Source organism: Triturus cristatus, chromosome 2_2 (genome assembly GCF_964204655.1).
Source record: "Triturus cristatus chromosome 2_2, aTriCri1.1, whole genome shotgun sequence".
NCBI classification, from domain to species: domain Eukaryota; kingdom Metazoa; phylum Chordata; class Amphibia; order Caudata; family Salamandridae; genus Triturus; species Triturus cristatus.
The window spans coordinates 785,884,220-785,900,331 of NC_140582.1; the positions used below are offsets into that span (position 1 = coordinate 785,884,220).

The following is a 16,112-nucleotide window of genomic DNA, read 5'->3' on the forward strand; positions in this document are numbered from 1 at the left end:
CAGAAACAAACAGAAAGAGACAAAATAAAGGCCAGCACCTTCGCAGAAAGAGGCAAAATAGAGATCAGAAATTAGCAGAATGAGGCAAATCGAGTTCAGAAACTAGCAGAAAGAGGCAAAATAGAGGTCTCGATGAGCAGAAAGAGGCAAATTAAAGGTCAGAAACTTGCAGAGAAAGAGACAAAATAAAGATCAACAGCGAGCAGAAAGACCAAGATAAAGTTAAGAAACGAGCAGAGAGGCAAAATAAAGATCAGGAACGAGCAGAAGGAGGCAAAATAAAGGTCAGTAATGAGCAGAAGAGGCAAAATAAAGGCCACCAATGAGCAGAAAGAGGCTAAATAAAGGTCAGAAACAAGCTGAAAGGCTAAATAAAGGTGAGCAATGAGCAGAAAGAGTCAAATAAAGGCCAGAAGTGAGCAGAAAAGTAGCAGAAAACAACCAGAGATGGAGCAGAACCCACTCAGGCACTCATGCACCCACTCACAGAACAACTCAGACACTCTCACACCTACTCACAGACCCAGTCAGACACCAATGCACCCACTTAAAGAATCACTCATACTCTCACCTACTCACAAATCTACTCACACCCGACTCACAGACCCTCTCAGAGACTCACATGCCAACTCAGACACTCACACACCCACTGACAGACCCACTCAGACGCTCATGCAATCAATTACACACCCAGTAAGACTCTCACACACCCACTCACAGACCCATTTAGACACTTATGCACTCACAGACTGACACACACACATGGAGGTACTCGCAAACTGACTCAGCCACTCACATCCACCCACACACTGACTCAGACACTCACTAAGACACTCATTCACCCACTCAGATACTCATTCATCCACTCACAGACCCACTAATGCACCCACTCATACACCCAGTGAGATACTTATCCAGCCATTCCCAGGCCCTTTCAGACACTCACACACATTGAGACACTCTCATACTGCCTCACACACTCACTGAGACACTCATGCACTCAGTCACACACTCACTCTAAATGCTACAGGTTACGGTTAGGATATAAAATGTTAAAACCTTAAAAATTCACTTTAAAAAATTGAGGGTTACAGGGACGTTATAGTTAAGGAATAGAATTTTTAAAAACTTAGAAAGTATCTGAAAATTCCAAAAGTTACAGGGACGTTATAGTTAGGAAATAGAATTATTAAAAAACGTAGAAATTAACTTAAAAAAACAAGGGTTACAGGGACGTTATAGTTAGACTCAGATTTCACTCACATATAACCAAAGAAATTCAGCAGTTATAGTTACCTGAGCTAACTATAACTTATGCCCCCGCAATGCACTGCCTATCACCTCACATTATACATCAGTCATAACAAAGTCAGTGACATTACTGATGACATCTCAAATAACATCACTGATGACTTTCACAGAACCACTCAGACACCCATTAACACCCCCATAGAACCTTTCATACTCCCACTGCCACACAGCCCCTCAGATACCCATTCACAGATCAATACCAGTACTCACACAACCAGTCACTCATCCATAGAGCTACTCACACATCCTCTCACTTATACAGCCACTCACACACTTACTAACTTACCCACACAGCACCCACTCACTCACCAATAGAGCCACACACATCCAGCCATACAGACATACAGCCACTCAAACACCCACTCAATCACCCATACAGAAATTCACACAAACACTCACTCACTCACCCATACAGTTTTTCACACATTCACACACTCACCCATGAAGCCACTCACTCACCAATACAGCTACTCACAGACCCACTCACTTACCCATACAGCCCCTGACACAGTTACTCACTCACACATACAACCACTTACATACCTATTTACGAATCCATACAACCACTCACACAGCCTTACAGCCACTCAGACATTCACTTTCCAAAAGTCACTCACACCCACTCACTTACCTATACACACATTTAAACAGCTACTCAGTCACCCACACAGCCAACTGTCACCGCATAAATATTCATGAGACATGTTTACCATGTTCTTCTGTCTGTTTGCTGCAGTGCAATTAAGAACGAGAGCCTTCTGCTTGCACCCCTGTGCCCAGTTCTAATAAACAGGCTGCAAGTCCAGCAAGAATCATCCTTTAAGGGAGCAGTCAGTGGCATATGAGATCTCTTCCAGCTGCCCCACTGGCAGCAGCTCTGGAAAAAGGCAGACATGGTCACCTCCATTTCCAATTTAAAAATTGTTTCTGTCTTGTTGGTAGGAAGTGACCATTTAATCCTTGGTGATCACTTCAGTGACCTCAGAACACGGGCATATGTGCTTTTGAAACACAGAGAGGGGTTACACCCTTCCTTTACGGTGATTTTGTATGCAAGAAACATTATTTTATTAAGGAAATTACAGCTTTTGTTTTCGCCTTCCGATGTTTCCATTATTTGTGTTTCACGTTTTTGGAACAAAATAACATGCCTTCTTGTTTTTGACCACATAGGTAATGCTTCTGTCTTTCTGCAGCCATCTCACTTTATTATGGTGACATTCAACTGGGCGTAGACACTGTAAAAACTTTTTTGTTATAATCTTTTTATTTGTAATTTGCGCTTTACATTGTACACAATGAAGAAAAATGCAGATTAAACAATTAATAGCACAACGGAAAAAGCAAAGGGGAAATACGTCATTTAAGAACGTGGTACCAAGAGCAAAGTGCCAAAGATTCAGCTCTTCCCATGTACGCTTTAAGCCTTGGTACACCTTTTAAACCGCTCTTTAAGCTTTGGTACACCTTTTAAACCGCTTTACTCCCAAGGTCCATTCAGATCACTATGAAAGGGAAAGCAGCCAAGGTCAGCCCCCGCCTTGCCGGACAAAGAGAACTATTTGTGTAACCGAGCAGTCCATCATGAAGTCTCCTAGCGTGACACCTTAGTGTTTTTTAGGACCCTATGTTACAAAAGAAAGCATGAGTGGTTGTCTGCTTGTTGTCAGCGTGTCAGTTCACAGTGTGTGTACTGGCGAAGGTCATCCTGCAGCAGGCCATAAAATGCATCTATCTGGTGAGTTCAGGATCTCATTGTCCAATCACACAGGTTTACTGATACAAGACCGTGGAGATGGGCGGGATTAGCTGCTCCAGCCGTTATCACTATGTGAAGGAGGCAGTGCTGGGCAGAAGGTGCTACAGTTTCTCAAGAATAACGCCACTCATAAAATGGTCTGTTCAGGCACTCTGCTAACAGGAGGCCTATTTAAAAGCAGCCCCAGCCTGAGCTAGTGGAGACAGCACATGCTGGTGAGAGCTGAGAGACCACCCCTGTATGTGCGCCTGCTGTTTGATGCTGCTCAAGCTCCTGACATCCAGAGGAAGAGAGGACATCTAACGTAAGAGGATTGCAGTTTTATCCGCGACGTGGCTACGTCAGTGACATTTGGGGGGTTTGAATGTCCCAACTAAAAAAGCAATCGGCCATAGGATGAATGAGTGAGATGGCCAGGGTACGGGATGCAATATTCCGACTAGGAGCAGGGTCAGTACTGATTTACACTGGGCGGGCCTCAATGTCTAAGACTTGGCGGACAGGTACTCTGTCACAATGTCGAGAAAGTACCTTGTCTGCCAAACTCAAGGTCCGCCTGTCTGATTTTGATTCAGATGGACTGCATGGTTTACGACAATAAAATAAAATTTACTCTGAAGGTGTAAACTTCCTCTTACAGCCTGTCAGAGCTTTTTAAACTGTCCTTTACTGCCAGGTTTATCCTGGTGGTGAGGAAGAGTAAAAATAAAAAAGGAAAATGAACCTCACACCATGGGAGAGATCTCCCGTGGTGTAGGGATACGTGTTATTTTATTTTTCAAATACAACTCCCCCCTTAGGAGTTGTTTTTCAAAAACATTGACAGAAGCCTCCATGACAGTGGTTCCTACAACTGTATAGAGATGTGTGGAGGGCCGACAAACATCTCTACATTTTAGTTTGACACTGCTGTGTATGTTAAACGTATACTTTGAAGCGAAGCTATAACTAATTACAATGGAGACGTATATGTTGCTATTCCCTGACTATGGATACCTCAATATAAGTTTACATCTGGGACCAAATGGATTAACCATCTACCATTCCGTATGTATCTACAGATGCTATGATACCTATCTATGAAGCTGACATATAACCAGTAAAATATACCTAGTAAGGGGAAATGTATATATGATACTCTTGTTATGCAGTATGTAATTCCAACCAAATGCTAATAAAGAAAACACGTTGAAAAAAATTCTCAACATTTTCTGGGTAGAGTAAAAGCAGGGTGGCTGACGTAAAGTCTTCTGCACCCTGTCTGCCTTTATTACAGCCATCAAACCTTAAATCAGGCCCTTTGTCTCGAATGGCACAGTGGGTGAAAAACGATGATTTGGAATGCTATTGCGAACGATTGCTAGCGGTAAGCCTATTTGCAAGCATTCGTCCCATCATCTTGTATGTGTTTGATTGACATTAGTGTGCCTGGAAACCTGACCTGGCACACTTGCCAATGTTTGTGAATTCCAGGTAGTGCCTTTGCATCCATTCAAGGAATACTTATATGGGTGCAGATTTCCTACTTTTTTGGTAAACTGGTCACTATATGTATTTAAAATCCTGATCCAAAAAATGAACAAGTTAAAACCACTTAATGAAATCATAATGATGAGAAAAGCCAACATGGACATATAAGGCCTGACTCAGGGCCCACAGACCTAACTGCCAAGCCAAGAATGCATTTATTTTGGGGTTGTCACATCCCATACAAATCCCACTCCAGAAGCTATGCTCCTGAGTTTTATCACACGAGGCATAGGCTATGAGGTGTGACTTACCAAGGAGCATCGATATATTCCCTTGATGTGCAATCAGCTCTGCTAGTTTATCTGCAGGTGCCTGAGACCATTGTAAATAACTTTATCCACATTAAGGGCCGCAAGCATGATGGGCTTTGCTGGCGCGGCGCAGCGCAGAGCCGAGCGCCTGTTTTATGTGCCTGCAGGGTGTAGAGTGAATTCCTTTAACTCAATATTTATTGCTTTATTTTCAGACTATACACTGGGCAAAGTTTGGCTCTTTCTGAGCTCTGCTGTCTGAATATAAAGTACTAACTCCAGGGGTGTAGCTTGGTCAGTAAGATTGTGGTGCTGTGAGCTTCAGATTTTCAAACAATGACGCTGGCATATAATGAAAAAATACACTATATGGGGGCAGGGCGCATGAGAGGGGCTTAAGGGGAAGTGGAAAGGAAGAGGACTGTAGATTGGTAAGGGTACTAATTGAGGGAAACTTTTTTAACACTTTCAAAAGAGAGAAAGGGAGAGAGTATGTGGTTTTATGTGTGTGTTTGAAAAAAATCCCGGTGAAATCCGGCAGACACTTCCCCATACCCGACTGAAAGCACCTGCACCCAACTATTTCCCAGAAAATAAAGTTATGAGATGGGTTTAACACTCCAACCACCACTGAAGGTACCCCCTGACTAACTCAAAGAAGTATTATGTCAACTAAATTTGCATTATGCACGGCAGGCATATTACACAGTGTACAGCTCTGCGATACACCTGCAAAGCCCAACATGACAGGGCGCCAGACCTGCCAACGGTAGTCGCTTCACTGTGTCACCTAGAACTCTTTGGAATTGCAGACTTTGGCTAAAGAAATATTTCTCTGCCTTCCTGCTAGATCAATCTCTCCGCTTTAGGAATATGCTATTGTCTCCTCAGGAACAATATTGGTGCAGAACTTCCAGCTCTACTGGAAAACTGCCCAGATTCACAGAAAACATCCGTGCAACATGGAATTTGTGTTTGCACATTACCATATAATGAATTTAAGTAGGATTTATTCAAGGTAAGTTCAGAAACCAACGCCAAATACCCCGTCGTTTTATCCAAGAGTTTACTCTCTTAGAATTTAGGCTGGGTGACCTTGAAGGCCCTACAGATCAGTGTAAAGTTGTGTATAAATAGCTCAAAATTAACCCTGGTTAGGCATATATGTCATGATTTTTAAATTGGTTTCGAAAAGTGTTGGATTGCCATCTCCCTCTGAAGGTGTTATAATATGTGTGCCAGGGGGTTCCTCAAAGAGCCCCTCCATCTTCCATTTTGTATAAACATGAAGTTCTAGAAGTTCATTCTCTGAGGAGATTCATACACCTACCTTTACTCCATTTTACATTTCAGGTTTGAGTTCCTGTAAAGCGACTATGGAGAGCGCTGCCCATATAACCAGTGCTTAATTTGAGCCGTGGTTTCTGCTGGTCGGCACTAGCACTTAATTGTTAACACTAGCACTTATGACAGTCTGCCACAATGTGGCACTGTCTGGCTAATTTAGAGATTAGCCCAACAGCAGTTAAATATTAATTCAATACACATTAAAAATAACTAAGAGCTGCCGACAATTTTATTTCTTAGAGATTTGGGGGCCTGAGATTGTCCGAATTGACACACTTGTAAGAGTGTTATAGTAGTTGTGTTGCTACTCTCATTGGCAGCGCAGACAGGGGCAATGTGTGGTGGAAGCTGCAGTGGCCTCCTGACCAGAGCTCTGCACCTATTTATTTTAATTTTTTTACAATTAAGCTCTGGCTGTGCTGTCCACCCTGCCAAGAAGTTGGGCCCCACTGAAAAATGTGTTGAATTCGTCGCAGTTTAAATTGCATACACCGGGACACACTCCGCAGGTCCTGCACGTTGTTGTCTGCAATTGATCCGCAACAGCGTGCAGGCGGGGAAGAGGTTTTCTTATTTCAGACTCCTGCTGGGCCCATAACAAAGGCAGAATCTGAGGGGTCATCAGGCCTTCTTTTGTTCCAGTCTCCTGGCTGGGAGCAGTCAGGAGCCTCACACCTATTTATTTAAAATGTTTTGTATAGCGCGAACAAGAAGCAAATGCAGCAGAGGGGAAACAGAGGCTCACAAATTGTAAGCACTTCACACATACTTAAGAGAGGCAGCTTTTCACTTTGTTCAGGCTCTGTTTAGGAGATATGCATGCACTAAGAATGTCAGATGTCCAGGTCTTTCCCAGTATTTACACAAAATAAATAGCATTTATATAGTGCTTACTACCCCTGAGGAGGTGTTGTAATAATTTAAATATCACTATTTTTTTCTTGTAAAGCACTATGAGTAGAGGAAGTTTAAGCTGACAAAAGGCAACATTGTTTTATGTATAGCTTACAAAAGTGTGAATCTTCAGGAGGGTTTCCCTATATACTGGAAATGTGCTCCAATGTACTCATGATAGACATGTTAAACATATATGTGAAGGCTTAAGATCTGATGTCACTTCCTGTGATGTCACACGTCACGATGTCACTTGCATACTGATTAACAAAGTTAGTCCCCCCACTTCTTTTTTTAGGACTTGTGCCCTGTCGATGGGTACCGTATTGTCGACCAGTATTATTGAAAGTGCCCCGGGGGCGTATAATCGGGTGAAAGCGCAAGCAAGACATCTGTAGGGACCCAGAGAGGAAGCAGTGCTGGGAATGGAGTAAAATAAACTGAGACAGGCACTGAAGGAGTTGAGCTTGTCGGCTGGAAGTTCGACTGATTTTGTTCATTCTGGAGTTAGACACAAGTCATTCATAAACTGTTAAGGTTTACATATGGATTAGTATGTATCGGAAAGCGGCTCTTTTACAATGAGTTTAGAGCAAGGAACTATGCAGATTTTTAGGCTTGCTACTTATACACTGAACAGTACGAATTCATGGATTTAAATGTCGTAAAATTTGCTATAAGCTTCAACTACTACAGCTACAAAAGGATGCATTGTGTCTTCGGCCTGAGAATCTGTTTGGTCAAGTTTTTAAGGCTGTGGCGTTGGGTGTTCCTGAGTTCTAGTCCCAGCTCTCCATCAACCCTCATTGTGATCTTGGGCATCTCCCCCTGCCTCATTTTGAGTAATGTTTACGTAGTTTGCGCATATGCTTGCGCTGCTGGTTTAAAATATAGTTCCAAGCACACAATTAGTTATGAAAGTAAAGATACAATAATTTTGATTGTTCTCCCGATGCTCCATGGCACTGAGGATTTTTTTTTCCGTCTCCAAACTTTCTACACATTAAAAATGTCTATTCCTGAATCTAGGTAAGCTATGGTTAATTTTTGGACTCGGGAATGCTTGTTTAATCTGCAGCACTTCTCTCTTGTTGGATATGAGGAGACACATATTGTTGAGAGAGAATTTGGAAAATCGTTAAAACATAATGTAAGATCTTGGGCGTTCTGCTGTGTCTTGTGTTGGCCATGGAGCGCCTGCAGACAGGGGCAGACTGGCCTGCAGGAAACCAGACAGTGTTCGAAGAGGTGGTCTGACAGGTCAGTGTGTGGGCCGTTTTTAGACTCTTTGTGGGCCTGTTTTATGGTCTGCTGGGCAGATGGTTACTGTTGATTTTCCTGATATTATTGCCTGCAGCAAGCTGAAGTTCATAGTTTTCAATTCGTAGGAAAGCACTTACACGGCGAAGCTTTACAAGTTCAAAACTGCCCCAATTTTAAAATATGGACAGCGTTTATTAGATGTCTCATTCACTAATGGAGGGGGCACTTTTATTTTGGGGCCTGGACCTGTTTTCTGACCCTGCCCGACCCTGGCTGCAGATGAGGAGAGAATGTATACCTGAACGTGTTCCTTAGAAGGATTGAGAGCGCCAATTGGCGGAGGAGGCTGGAAAATAGCCCTGTGCGCCACGATGCAGCATTAAACTAGAATCTTACATTTTATGTAAATTACGAAAAAAATAGCCTAAATTATATACAAACGCCTGGGGTTATCTTAGTTGCCTGTGTTTCTAAGAAACAGAAGTGAAAACTAAAGTAAAGATCACAACCTCAACTGTGTGCTTTGAAATTCACCCTGTCAGTAATTAAGTGCATAAGAAGCCCGAAATGAAAGGCCTCCATAGATTGGAGTCACCTGCCCCCATGTTTTCACTGGAGGCGGGGCTAGTCCAGTCCCTGTGTTTGGCAATATCTGTCAATAATAGCATATAAGCATTCCTGAACAGACTGACATTTGCATCTCAAGGCATAGGACAGAGAGACAAGCACAAGAGATTAGAAGCATAGAAACAAATTCTCAACATCACTAAGCAATCTCCATTGTTTGAAGACCAGATCGCGTCAGTGTCCACATAGGTTTCGTCGAAGTTGACCACTCGTATCTCCTTCTTAATGTACATTTTGTTCAGCTTGATTAAACTTCGTGTGAATGCATATTTCGAGGCGCAGCTGTATGCTTCCCATCTATAGGTTTTATCAAATTGCATATCAAAAAATGAATTGTCCTGTGGGAGAAGAAAAAAAAAATATTTTTTACATTTTAAATGTAAGTTTTCTTAAAACATTACTAAAGACATTTGATTCAAACTTGGGAAGTGAAACAACCGTATGTTCCCGTGATAAAACTCTCCATGCAAGAGGAGCTGATCCAGTCCAACATTTCAGGTCTAGGGCAACCAAGACAATTTGTTTTGAAACAAATACCCAGAGAATTGGTTTCGGGCGACCTCTCTTCAGCCATTGGTTGCTTTGGACCAACGCCCTCAGCCGCTGCTTTAAGACAGAGCCATTTACATCTTACAGCAGCCCAGAGGTGTATTTCTCAGCCTCAGGCATTTTATTGGTGCATAAGGTGCACCTTTCTCCTCATGGAAGGCTCTCACTGCAACGCACATGTTGTGCCTACCTCTGGCACTGCAATGCAAGGCCACTGGATGTATGCATGAGGTATTTACACATCACAAATGTAGCTGAAAGGCAGCAGTGAGTAATAGTTTTTTTGTAAAGGAGGCTTCGCATTATGTTTTGTTTTAAATAGTTCTGCTCATTATGTAGGTATGACCCCCTGCCTCACAGCCCAGTGAAACGCTAGTACTTCGCTTGGCCACCATGTTTGTGAGGGTCAACATGCACTTCCTGCATGCAGGAAGCAAGGATTCCATAAGCCTGTCAGTTGCATTCATCAACCAAGACTTGCAACGCGGCGCTGCAAGCAATTTAGCTGTGCTGAGCTGTGTCATTTCAAAAACTCAGGGATGCGCAGTATTTTTTTTTTTTTTTTTTTTTTTTTTTTTTGAAACCGTTTATTGCAGTTCGTAAAAGTTACAGGTATGGGCCTACAACCATCCGGCCGGCCGCTAGAATGACAAAAACATATTGCACACATACAGTAAAAGTCTCTAGGCAGTGCAGAGCAGTGAAACAGGAGTAATCAATGGTGCAGGCCACACAGCTCCAAGCCCACAGTACGGTTCCCTTTTCTTGAAACAAAACAACACCAAAAAACCACACCCGCAAGGCAACCCGCGATCCAAAATAACAGCACGTGCTCCATAAGTGGGGGATCCAAACCAGCAGCAGAACTCCGGAGAGGGGAATGGGAATAGATCAGGGACTGGGGGACCGCGCGCCCGCGGCTGAGGGAGGGGGGCCGTCTAGGGAGACGGAGCAGGCGAGGCAGCCGGTAGCAGTGGTGGCTCACAAATACCCCCGCGGTAGGCGTTCCAGGGGCCCCAGAGTTTCACCCACGCCCCAGGCTTACCTCTCGCCACATACACCACCTTTTCACGAAACATACACCAATCCATATGCTCTTTCCAGGCCGACACCGCAGGGGGCCTCTGGGATCCCCACAATTGAGCAATGTCGCGCTTGGCTATCATGTATCCCAGAGTCACCCACCGCGTCTGCGGGACCGAATAGTCATTCGGTTCCCATACATTCAGCAAGCATCTCCTCGCTTCAGGCAGCAGCGCAACACGCGTCACCACACGCAGGACCTCATGCACACCACGCCAGAATCGCTCCACCTTCGGGCACTCCCACAGTATATGCATGAAAGTCGCCAACGCACCACAGCCACGCTTACACATTCCGTCACCAGCAAAACCCATACGCAGAAGCCTTGGCCCCGTCACGTAAACCCGGTGAAGGATCTTGAGCTGGACGAAACGAAGGCGAGCCGGGATGGCCACCTCTTTCGGAGAGGCCACCGCGGAAATCCAATCCTCATCGTCCAGCTCCAGCCCGTCGGCAACCCAAGCCTCGCGGAGACTAGTCAGCAGGCACGATCTATCGTTGATCAGTTTTTTGTATATGAGGGAGATCGTGCTGTCCGGGACATGGCCATCTAGGACTCTGTCCTCCAGGGGGGAAGACTCCGGAATGGATGCGACATCCGGGAAGACGGAGCCCAGCGCATGGCGGACCTGTAGGTACCGAAAGTACTCACTGCCCTGCAGCTGGAACTCCGCCTGCAGCGTCTCAAAAGTTTTGAATCCCCCCCTCGTCCAGAGATCTCCCACCGTGCTGATTCCGATCGTGTCCCACTTCTCGAAGCCCTTCGACGTCCACAGGGAGCCCAACCTCTCAGACGCATACAGCGGTGACGCCCGGGTCAAACGGTCCTTCCACCCCATAGCTGCATTAGCCGCGTGCCAGACACGCACCATGACACGCGTCGGTCCCGTCAAACGGGAGTCGGGCGCGCCAGCGTAGAGCGCTCGATTGTAATCGCCACCGGGCAGGAGCATCTTATCCATCTCAAATGCCGGGTTCAAGGCGGGCCCGTAAAGGCCATGATTAATTGCAGCTAGTTGGGAGGCCCAGTAATACCGTTTAATGTCAGGGAGGGCGACCCCCCCATCGTACCACGGGAGCGTCAATTTAGCCAGAGCAATGCGCGGCCTCCCGTCCCAGAACAGGCGCCGCTGGAGGCCCTCCACCTCACGGAAATAGCGTGCCGGGACCAAGTCCATAGTATTCTGGAGGGCGTAGAGGAAGCGTGGCAGGGACATCATTTTAAACAAGGCCGCTCGGCCGAGCGGCGAGAGCGGCAGACGCCGCCAGCGCACCACGTCCTCCCTCAAACGCCGGAGGGGGGGTAACAAATTCCGCTCATAGCGGGCCTCCGGGTCAAGAGTGATATAGATACCCAGGTACCGAAAACCTTGGGAGGCAATCTGGATCGGACAGTCCCGTGGTAGGGCCGGAGCCTCCCCGGAAAGCACATATACACAGGATTTCGCCCAGTTGATGACCAGGCCTGAGTTGCGACCGAATGAACGCAAAACATCAACCAGGACGATCAGTGATTTACGCGGGGAGGCGAGATACAGAAGGATATCGTCAGCATAGAGGGACACACGGTCCTCATGCTCGGGGGTCCAGCGGAGACCACGGATAGAAGGGTGCCACCGCAGCCACTCCGCCAGGGGCTCCAGGGCCAGGGCAAACAGGAGAGGCGACAGGGGGCAGCCCTGTCGCGTACCCCTCCCCAGCGCGAATGGGGCCGAGACTCGCCCATTCACTACCACCTGCGCCAATGGGCCAGAATATAGCAATTTGACCCAGCTAATGAAACCCGGGCCAAACCCGAATTTTGCCAGCATCGCCCAGATGTATGGCCATTCAAGCGTATCAAACGCCATGGTGGCGTCCAAGGACGCCAAGATGGCCGGCTCCCGCACAAATGGGACACGCGCGAGCACCCCGTGCAAGCGCCGCAGATTGAGCGCCGTGTTGCGGTGCGGTATAAAGCCAGATTGGTCTTGGTGGACCAAATCGCCCACCACGCCAACCAACCTGTTGGCCAACACCTTGGCGAGGATTTTGGGCTCCGCGTTCAAAAGCGAAATCGGCCTATAGGATGTGACCCGTTCACGGGGCCTCCCCTCCTTGTGGATCACCACAATTGTGGCTAGACGCTGGTCCGGCGGGAGGGAACCCCGCGAGTGGGCCGCCAGGAACATCGCGCGCAGGTGGGGCGCCAACACATCCGGGCGTAGCTTGTAGAGCTCGATGGGAATACCATTGGGGCCCATGGCCTTGCCGGATGCAACCGAGCGAATAGCCAAGGCAATTTCGTCCGAGGTGGGAGGGGCGTCCAGCGAATCCCTGTCCTCCACCGTTAGGGAGGGCAGTGCGATGTCCCGAAGCAGGGCATGGGAGTCTGCCTCCGAGCAGGGGGAAACCGGGGAGTAGACTTCGCGGAAATAATCCGCAAAGCAGGAGACAATGGCTTCCGGCTCAGTGACACACGCACCATCAACACTCTCAATCAAAGGCACCACACGGCTCGCTCTCTCCCTCTTATCCAACCACGCAATCAATTTGCCAGCCTTATCACCCACATCATACAATCGCCCCTGCTGCTCTCTACTGAGGCCCCTGGCCGCCTCCGTGACGAGGGCCCGATAGGCCGCCTGCTTTAGGTGTAGAACATGCAACTTGTCGTCTGTTACCCCGCTTCCCAGGTCACCCTCCAGTTCTGCAATCTCGGCCTCTACCCGGGTCACCTCCTCCCGCTCGCGCCGCCGGGCATGGGAGATAAAGGAGAGGGCCTCCCCTCTAAGGACTACCTTGAAAGCCTCCCACAGGGAGATGGCCGAAGAGACCGACCCCACATTCTCATCGAAATATCGCTGTAGGGATTTGATCAAATCAGCACGAATGGTGGGGTCGCGCAAATACCATGCATTGATTGGGGCCACCCTGCCATCCCCCCTCGGGAAGACATCGAGATGCAACAACAATGGGGAGTGGTCTGAGATACCCCGCGCCAGATGGCGCACCTCCCCCACCCTCCCTGCGTGGGCCGCCGGGACAAGGATGTAATCAAGCCGCGAGAGGCTACCATGGGCACCCGAGTGGAAGGTGTACTGTCGCAATGCAGGATGCTTTAATCGCCAGCAATCCACCAGGCCCAGCGTGTCCAGAAGGCCGGGCAGCCACGCCTGTGCCCGGGGGAGGTCCCTAGGGGGATGGCGATCCATAGACCCAGAGGCTACCGCATTAAAATCCCCTCCAACCACCAGCAGGCCACTCGGAAGGTCCAGAAGGAGGCGCCCCAGGTCCGCAAATGTGGTGGCTTGTAACCCAGGCGGGACGTACACTGATATAAAGATAAACACTCTACCCTCCATTCTTCCCACCAGAACCGTGTAGCGTCCCCTCTCATCATGGCGCACCTCATCAATCTCCAACGGGAGCGAGTTCTTGATCATAATACCCACCCCCCGCGAGCCCGAGGTGAAGCCAGAATGGGCCGCCAAACGATATCCCCGCCGGTTCATTGCATGAAAGGAGTTACCTATAAGGTGCGTCTCCTGCAGGAAGACAACATCTGGTGAAATACGTTTTAAGTACTGCAGGACCACACCACGCTTAATCCTATCCCCCAGGCCGTTAACATTCCATGACAACACAGCCAAATCCCTACCCCCCATCATACGTCGAAACAATCGGTCGTCCCCCATCGAGCATCCTAAAAACAACAACATAGTAGCGGGTTTGCCCTGCGGTGCTAACAAACAACACACCCCCCCACCCCCCGGTCCCAACAAAACTCCCCCCTCCCTGCACCCCTGCATGAGCCCAGACAGCCCCCCCAAAGTGCAGTGTGCCTGTCGCCCCATAGCTGAAATACTAACTAGTCCCCCAGAGGAGGAGGGAAGCCCCCAACAGACCCCGCACAACCTCCATAGGAGGGGAAAATACGCAATCAATAAATGGTGAAGGAACAACGTCCAGAGCAAGGCCTATGCAGTCACCCCTCAACTCTGCTCCGGCGGGCCCTCCTCGCCAGCCGCGCCCCCCCCGCCCCCCCGGCCCCGATCTCCAGGCAGAGTGTCCAGCCAGTCCCCAGCCGCCTCGGGCCGGTCGAAGAAGTGCGTGCGACCATCCACCTCTACCCTCAGCTTAGCTGGAAAGAGCATTGAGTACTTGAGGTTCAGGTCCCTTAGGCGACGTTTAACACCAAGAAAGCTCTGCCGCTGCTTCTGGACCGCCGGGGTAAAGTCTGGGTAGAAATGTACCTCCATGTTGTCAAGCTTGACCGGTCCCTGTTGTCTGGAGGTCTGGAGGATAGCATCTCTGTCCCGGAAATTAAAAATCCGGGCAATGAGAGGCCGCGGCGGGGCACCAGTCTTAGGTCTGCCCCCGGGGACCCGGTGAGCACGCTCCACCGCAAAAAGCTTACTCAGCCCCCGGGGCTGGAGGTGGGTCAGGATCAACTCTTCCACGAAAAGATCCGCCGCCTCCGCCTCTCGTCCCTCCGGCACCCCCACAATACGGACATTATTCCTCCGGGCCCGACCCTCGGAGTCCTCCAGTCGCCGGTCCATCAGGGCGCTCGCCTGGCCAAGCCGGCGCACCTCCTTCTGGAGGGCCACCACGTCTGTCGTGAGGCTCGTTGTGGTGTGGGCCAGGGAGTCGACTCGGTCGTTTGTTTTGGACAAGTCTGCCCTCACAAGGCTCACATCCACCAGGACCGAGTCTATTTTTTGCGCTAAGGTGTCGAAACGCTGGTCCACCGAGGCCTTCATCTCTGCGATGGCGCCCATGACGTCCCGGAGGGTCAGATCCACCGGATGAGCGGATGCCTCCGTCGGGCCCACCGGGGATGCACGCGATGTCTCCGGAGAACCCTTCTGGAGCGTGTAGCGGTCCATACTGTTGGCCTGGTGCGCCGTGCCACGGCGGGTCGTCTTCACCTTCGCCCGGTCGCCATCTTGTTTGGTGGACATGCTGGCTCTTCCACCGTCGTGCCAAGCACCCCAAACGGGCCGCTATACCAAGTCACGGGTGCCAGGGGGGGGGGCAGGGGCGACCACCGAACCGCGGGTCAACCCACCGCCGGCGGGTCAGCCGGGCTCCTGGACAAGGCCACACCACCACACCCCGCTCCGCCGTCCGACCCCGCTTGAGAGCTAGGAGGGCGCAAAAGCGAAAGTGAAAGTGCGGGGTACGCCAGTCGCCCAGCCCCGTTCGCCGCTGTTATTCACTTTGTCCCCGGATCGCCCCACTACTCCAATCCGGGGGGGCCGGCGAGGAGAAGGCCACAACCTTCGATCGATGCTCCCACCGGCGTCCGGGGTCCGATTCGAGCCCAAAAAACGGGTGGCGCCTCAGCTCCGGTTCCCCAACACAGTCCCCTCAACAAGGACAGGATATCGCCAGGATTAATTCAGGAGGTCGCGGAGGTCCCCGTGAGCCTCGCACCTACGCGGCCATCTTGGTTGCGCGCTAGGCTCCTCCCCCCCGGGATGCGCAGTATTAACAAGAATACGGCGCATCTC

At 49.1% G+C, this 16,112-nt stretch overlaps 1 protein-coding gene across 1 annotated transcript in view; it reads right to left on the reverse strand.

The window, feature by feature from the left end:
* Nucleotides 1-2,599: 2,599 nt before the first annotated feature.
* EXOC1L (exocyst complex component 1 like) overlaps nucleotides 2,600-16,112 on the reverse strand; it is a 217,556-nt gene continuing 204,043 nt past the window's right edge. The window contains exon 3 of the mRNA XM_085642071.1: nucleotides 2,600-9,320. Within this exon, the coding sequence (XP_085498197.1) occupies nucleotides 9,057-9,320 (264 nt within the window). The 3' untranslated portion in view covers nucleotides 2,600-9,056. The remainder of the gene's footprint in view (nucleotides 9,321-16,112) is intronic.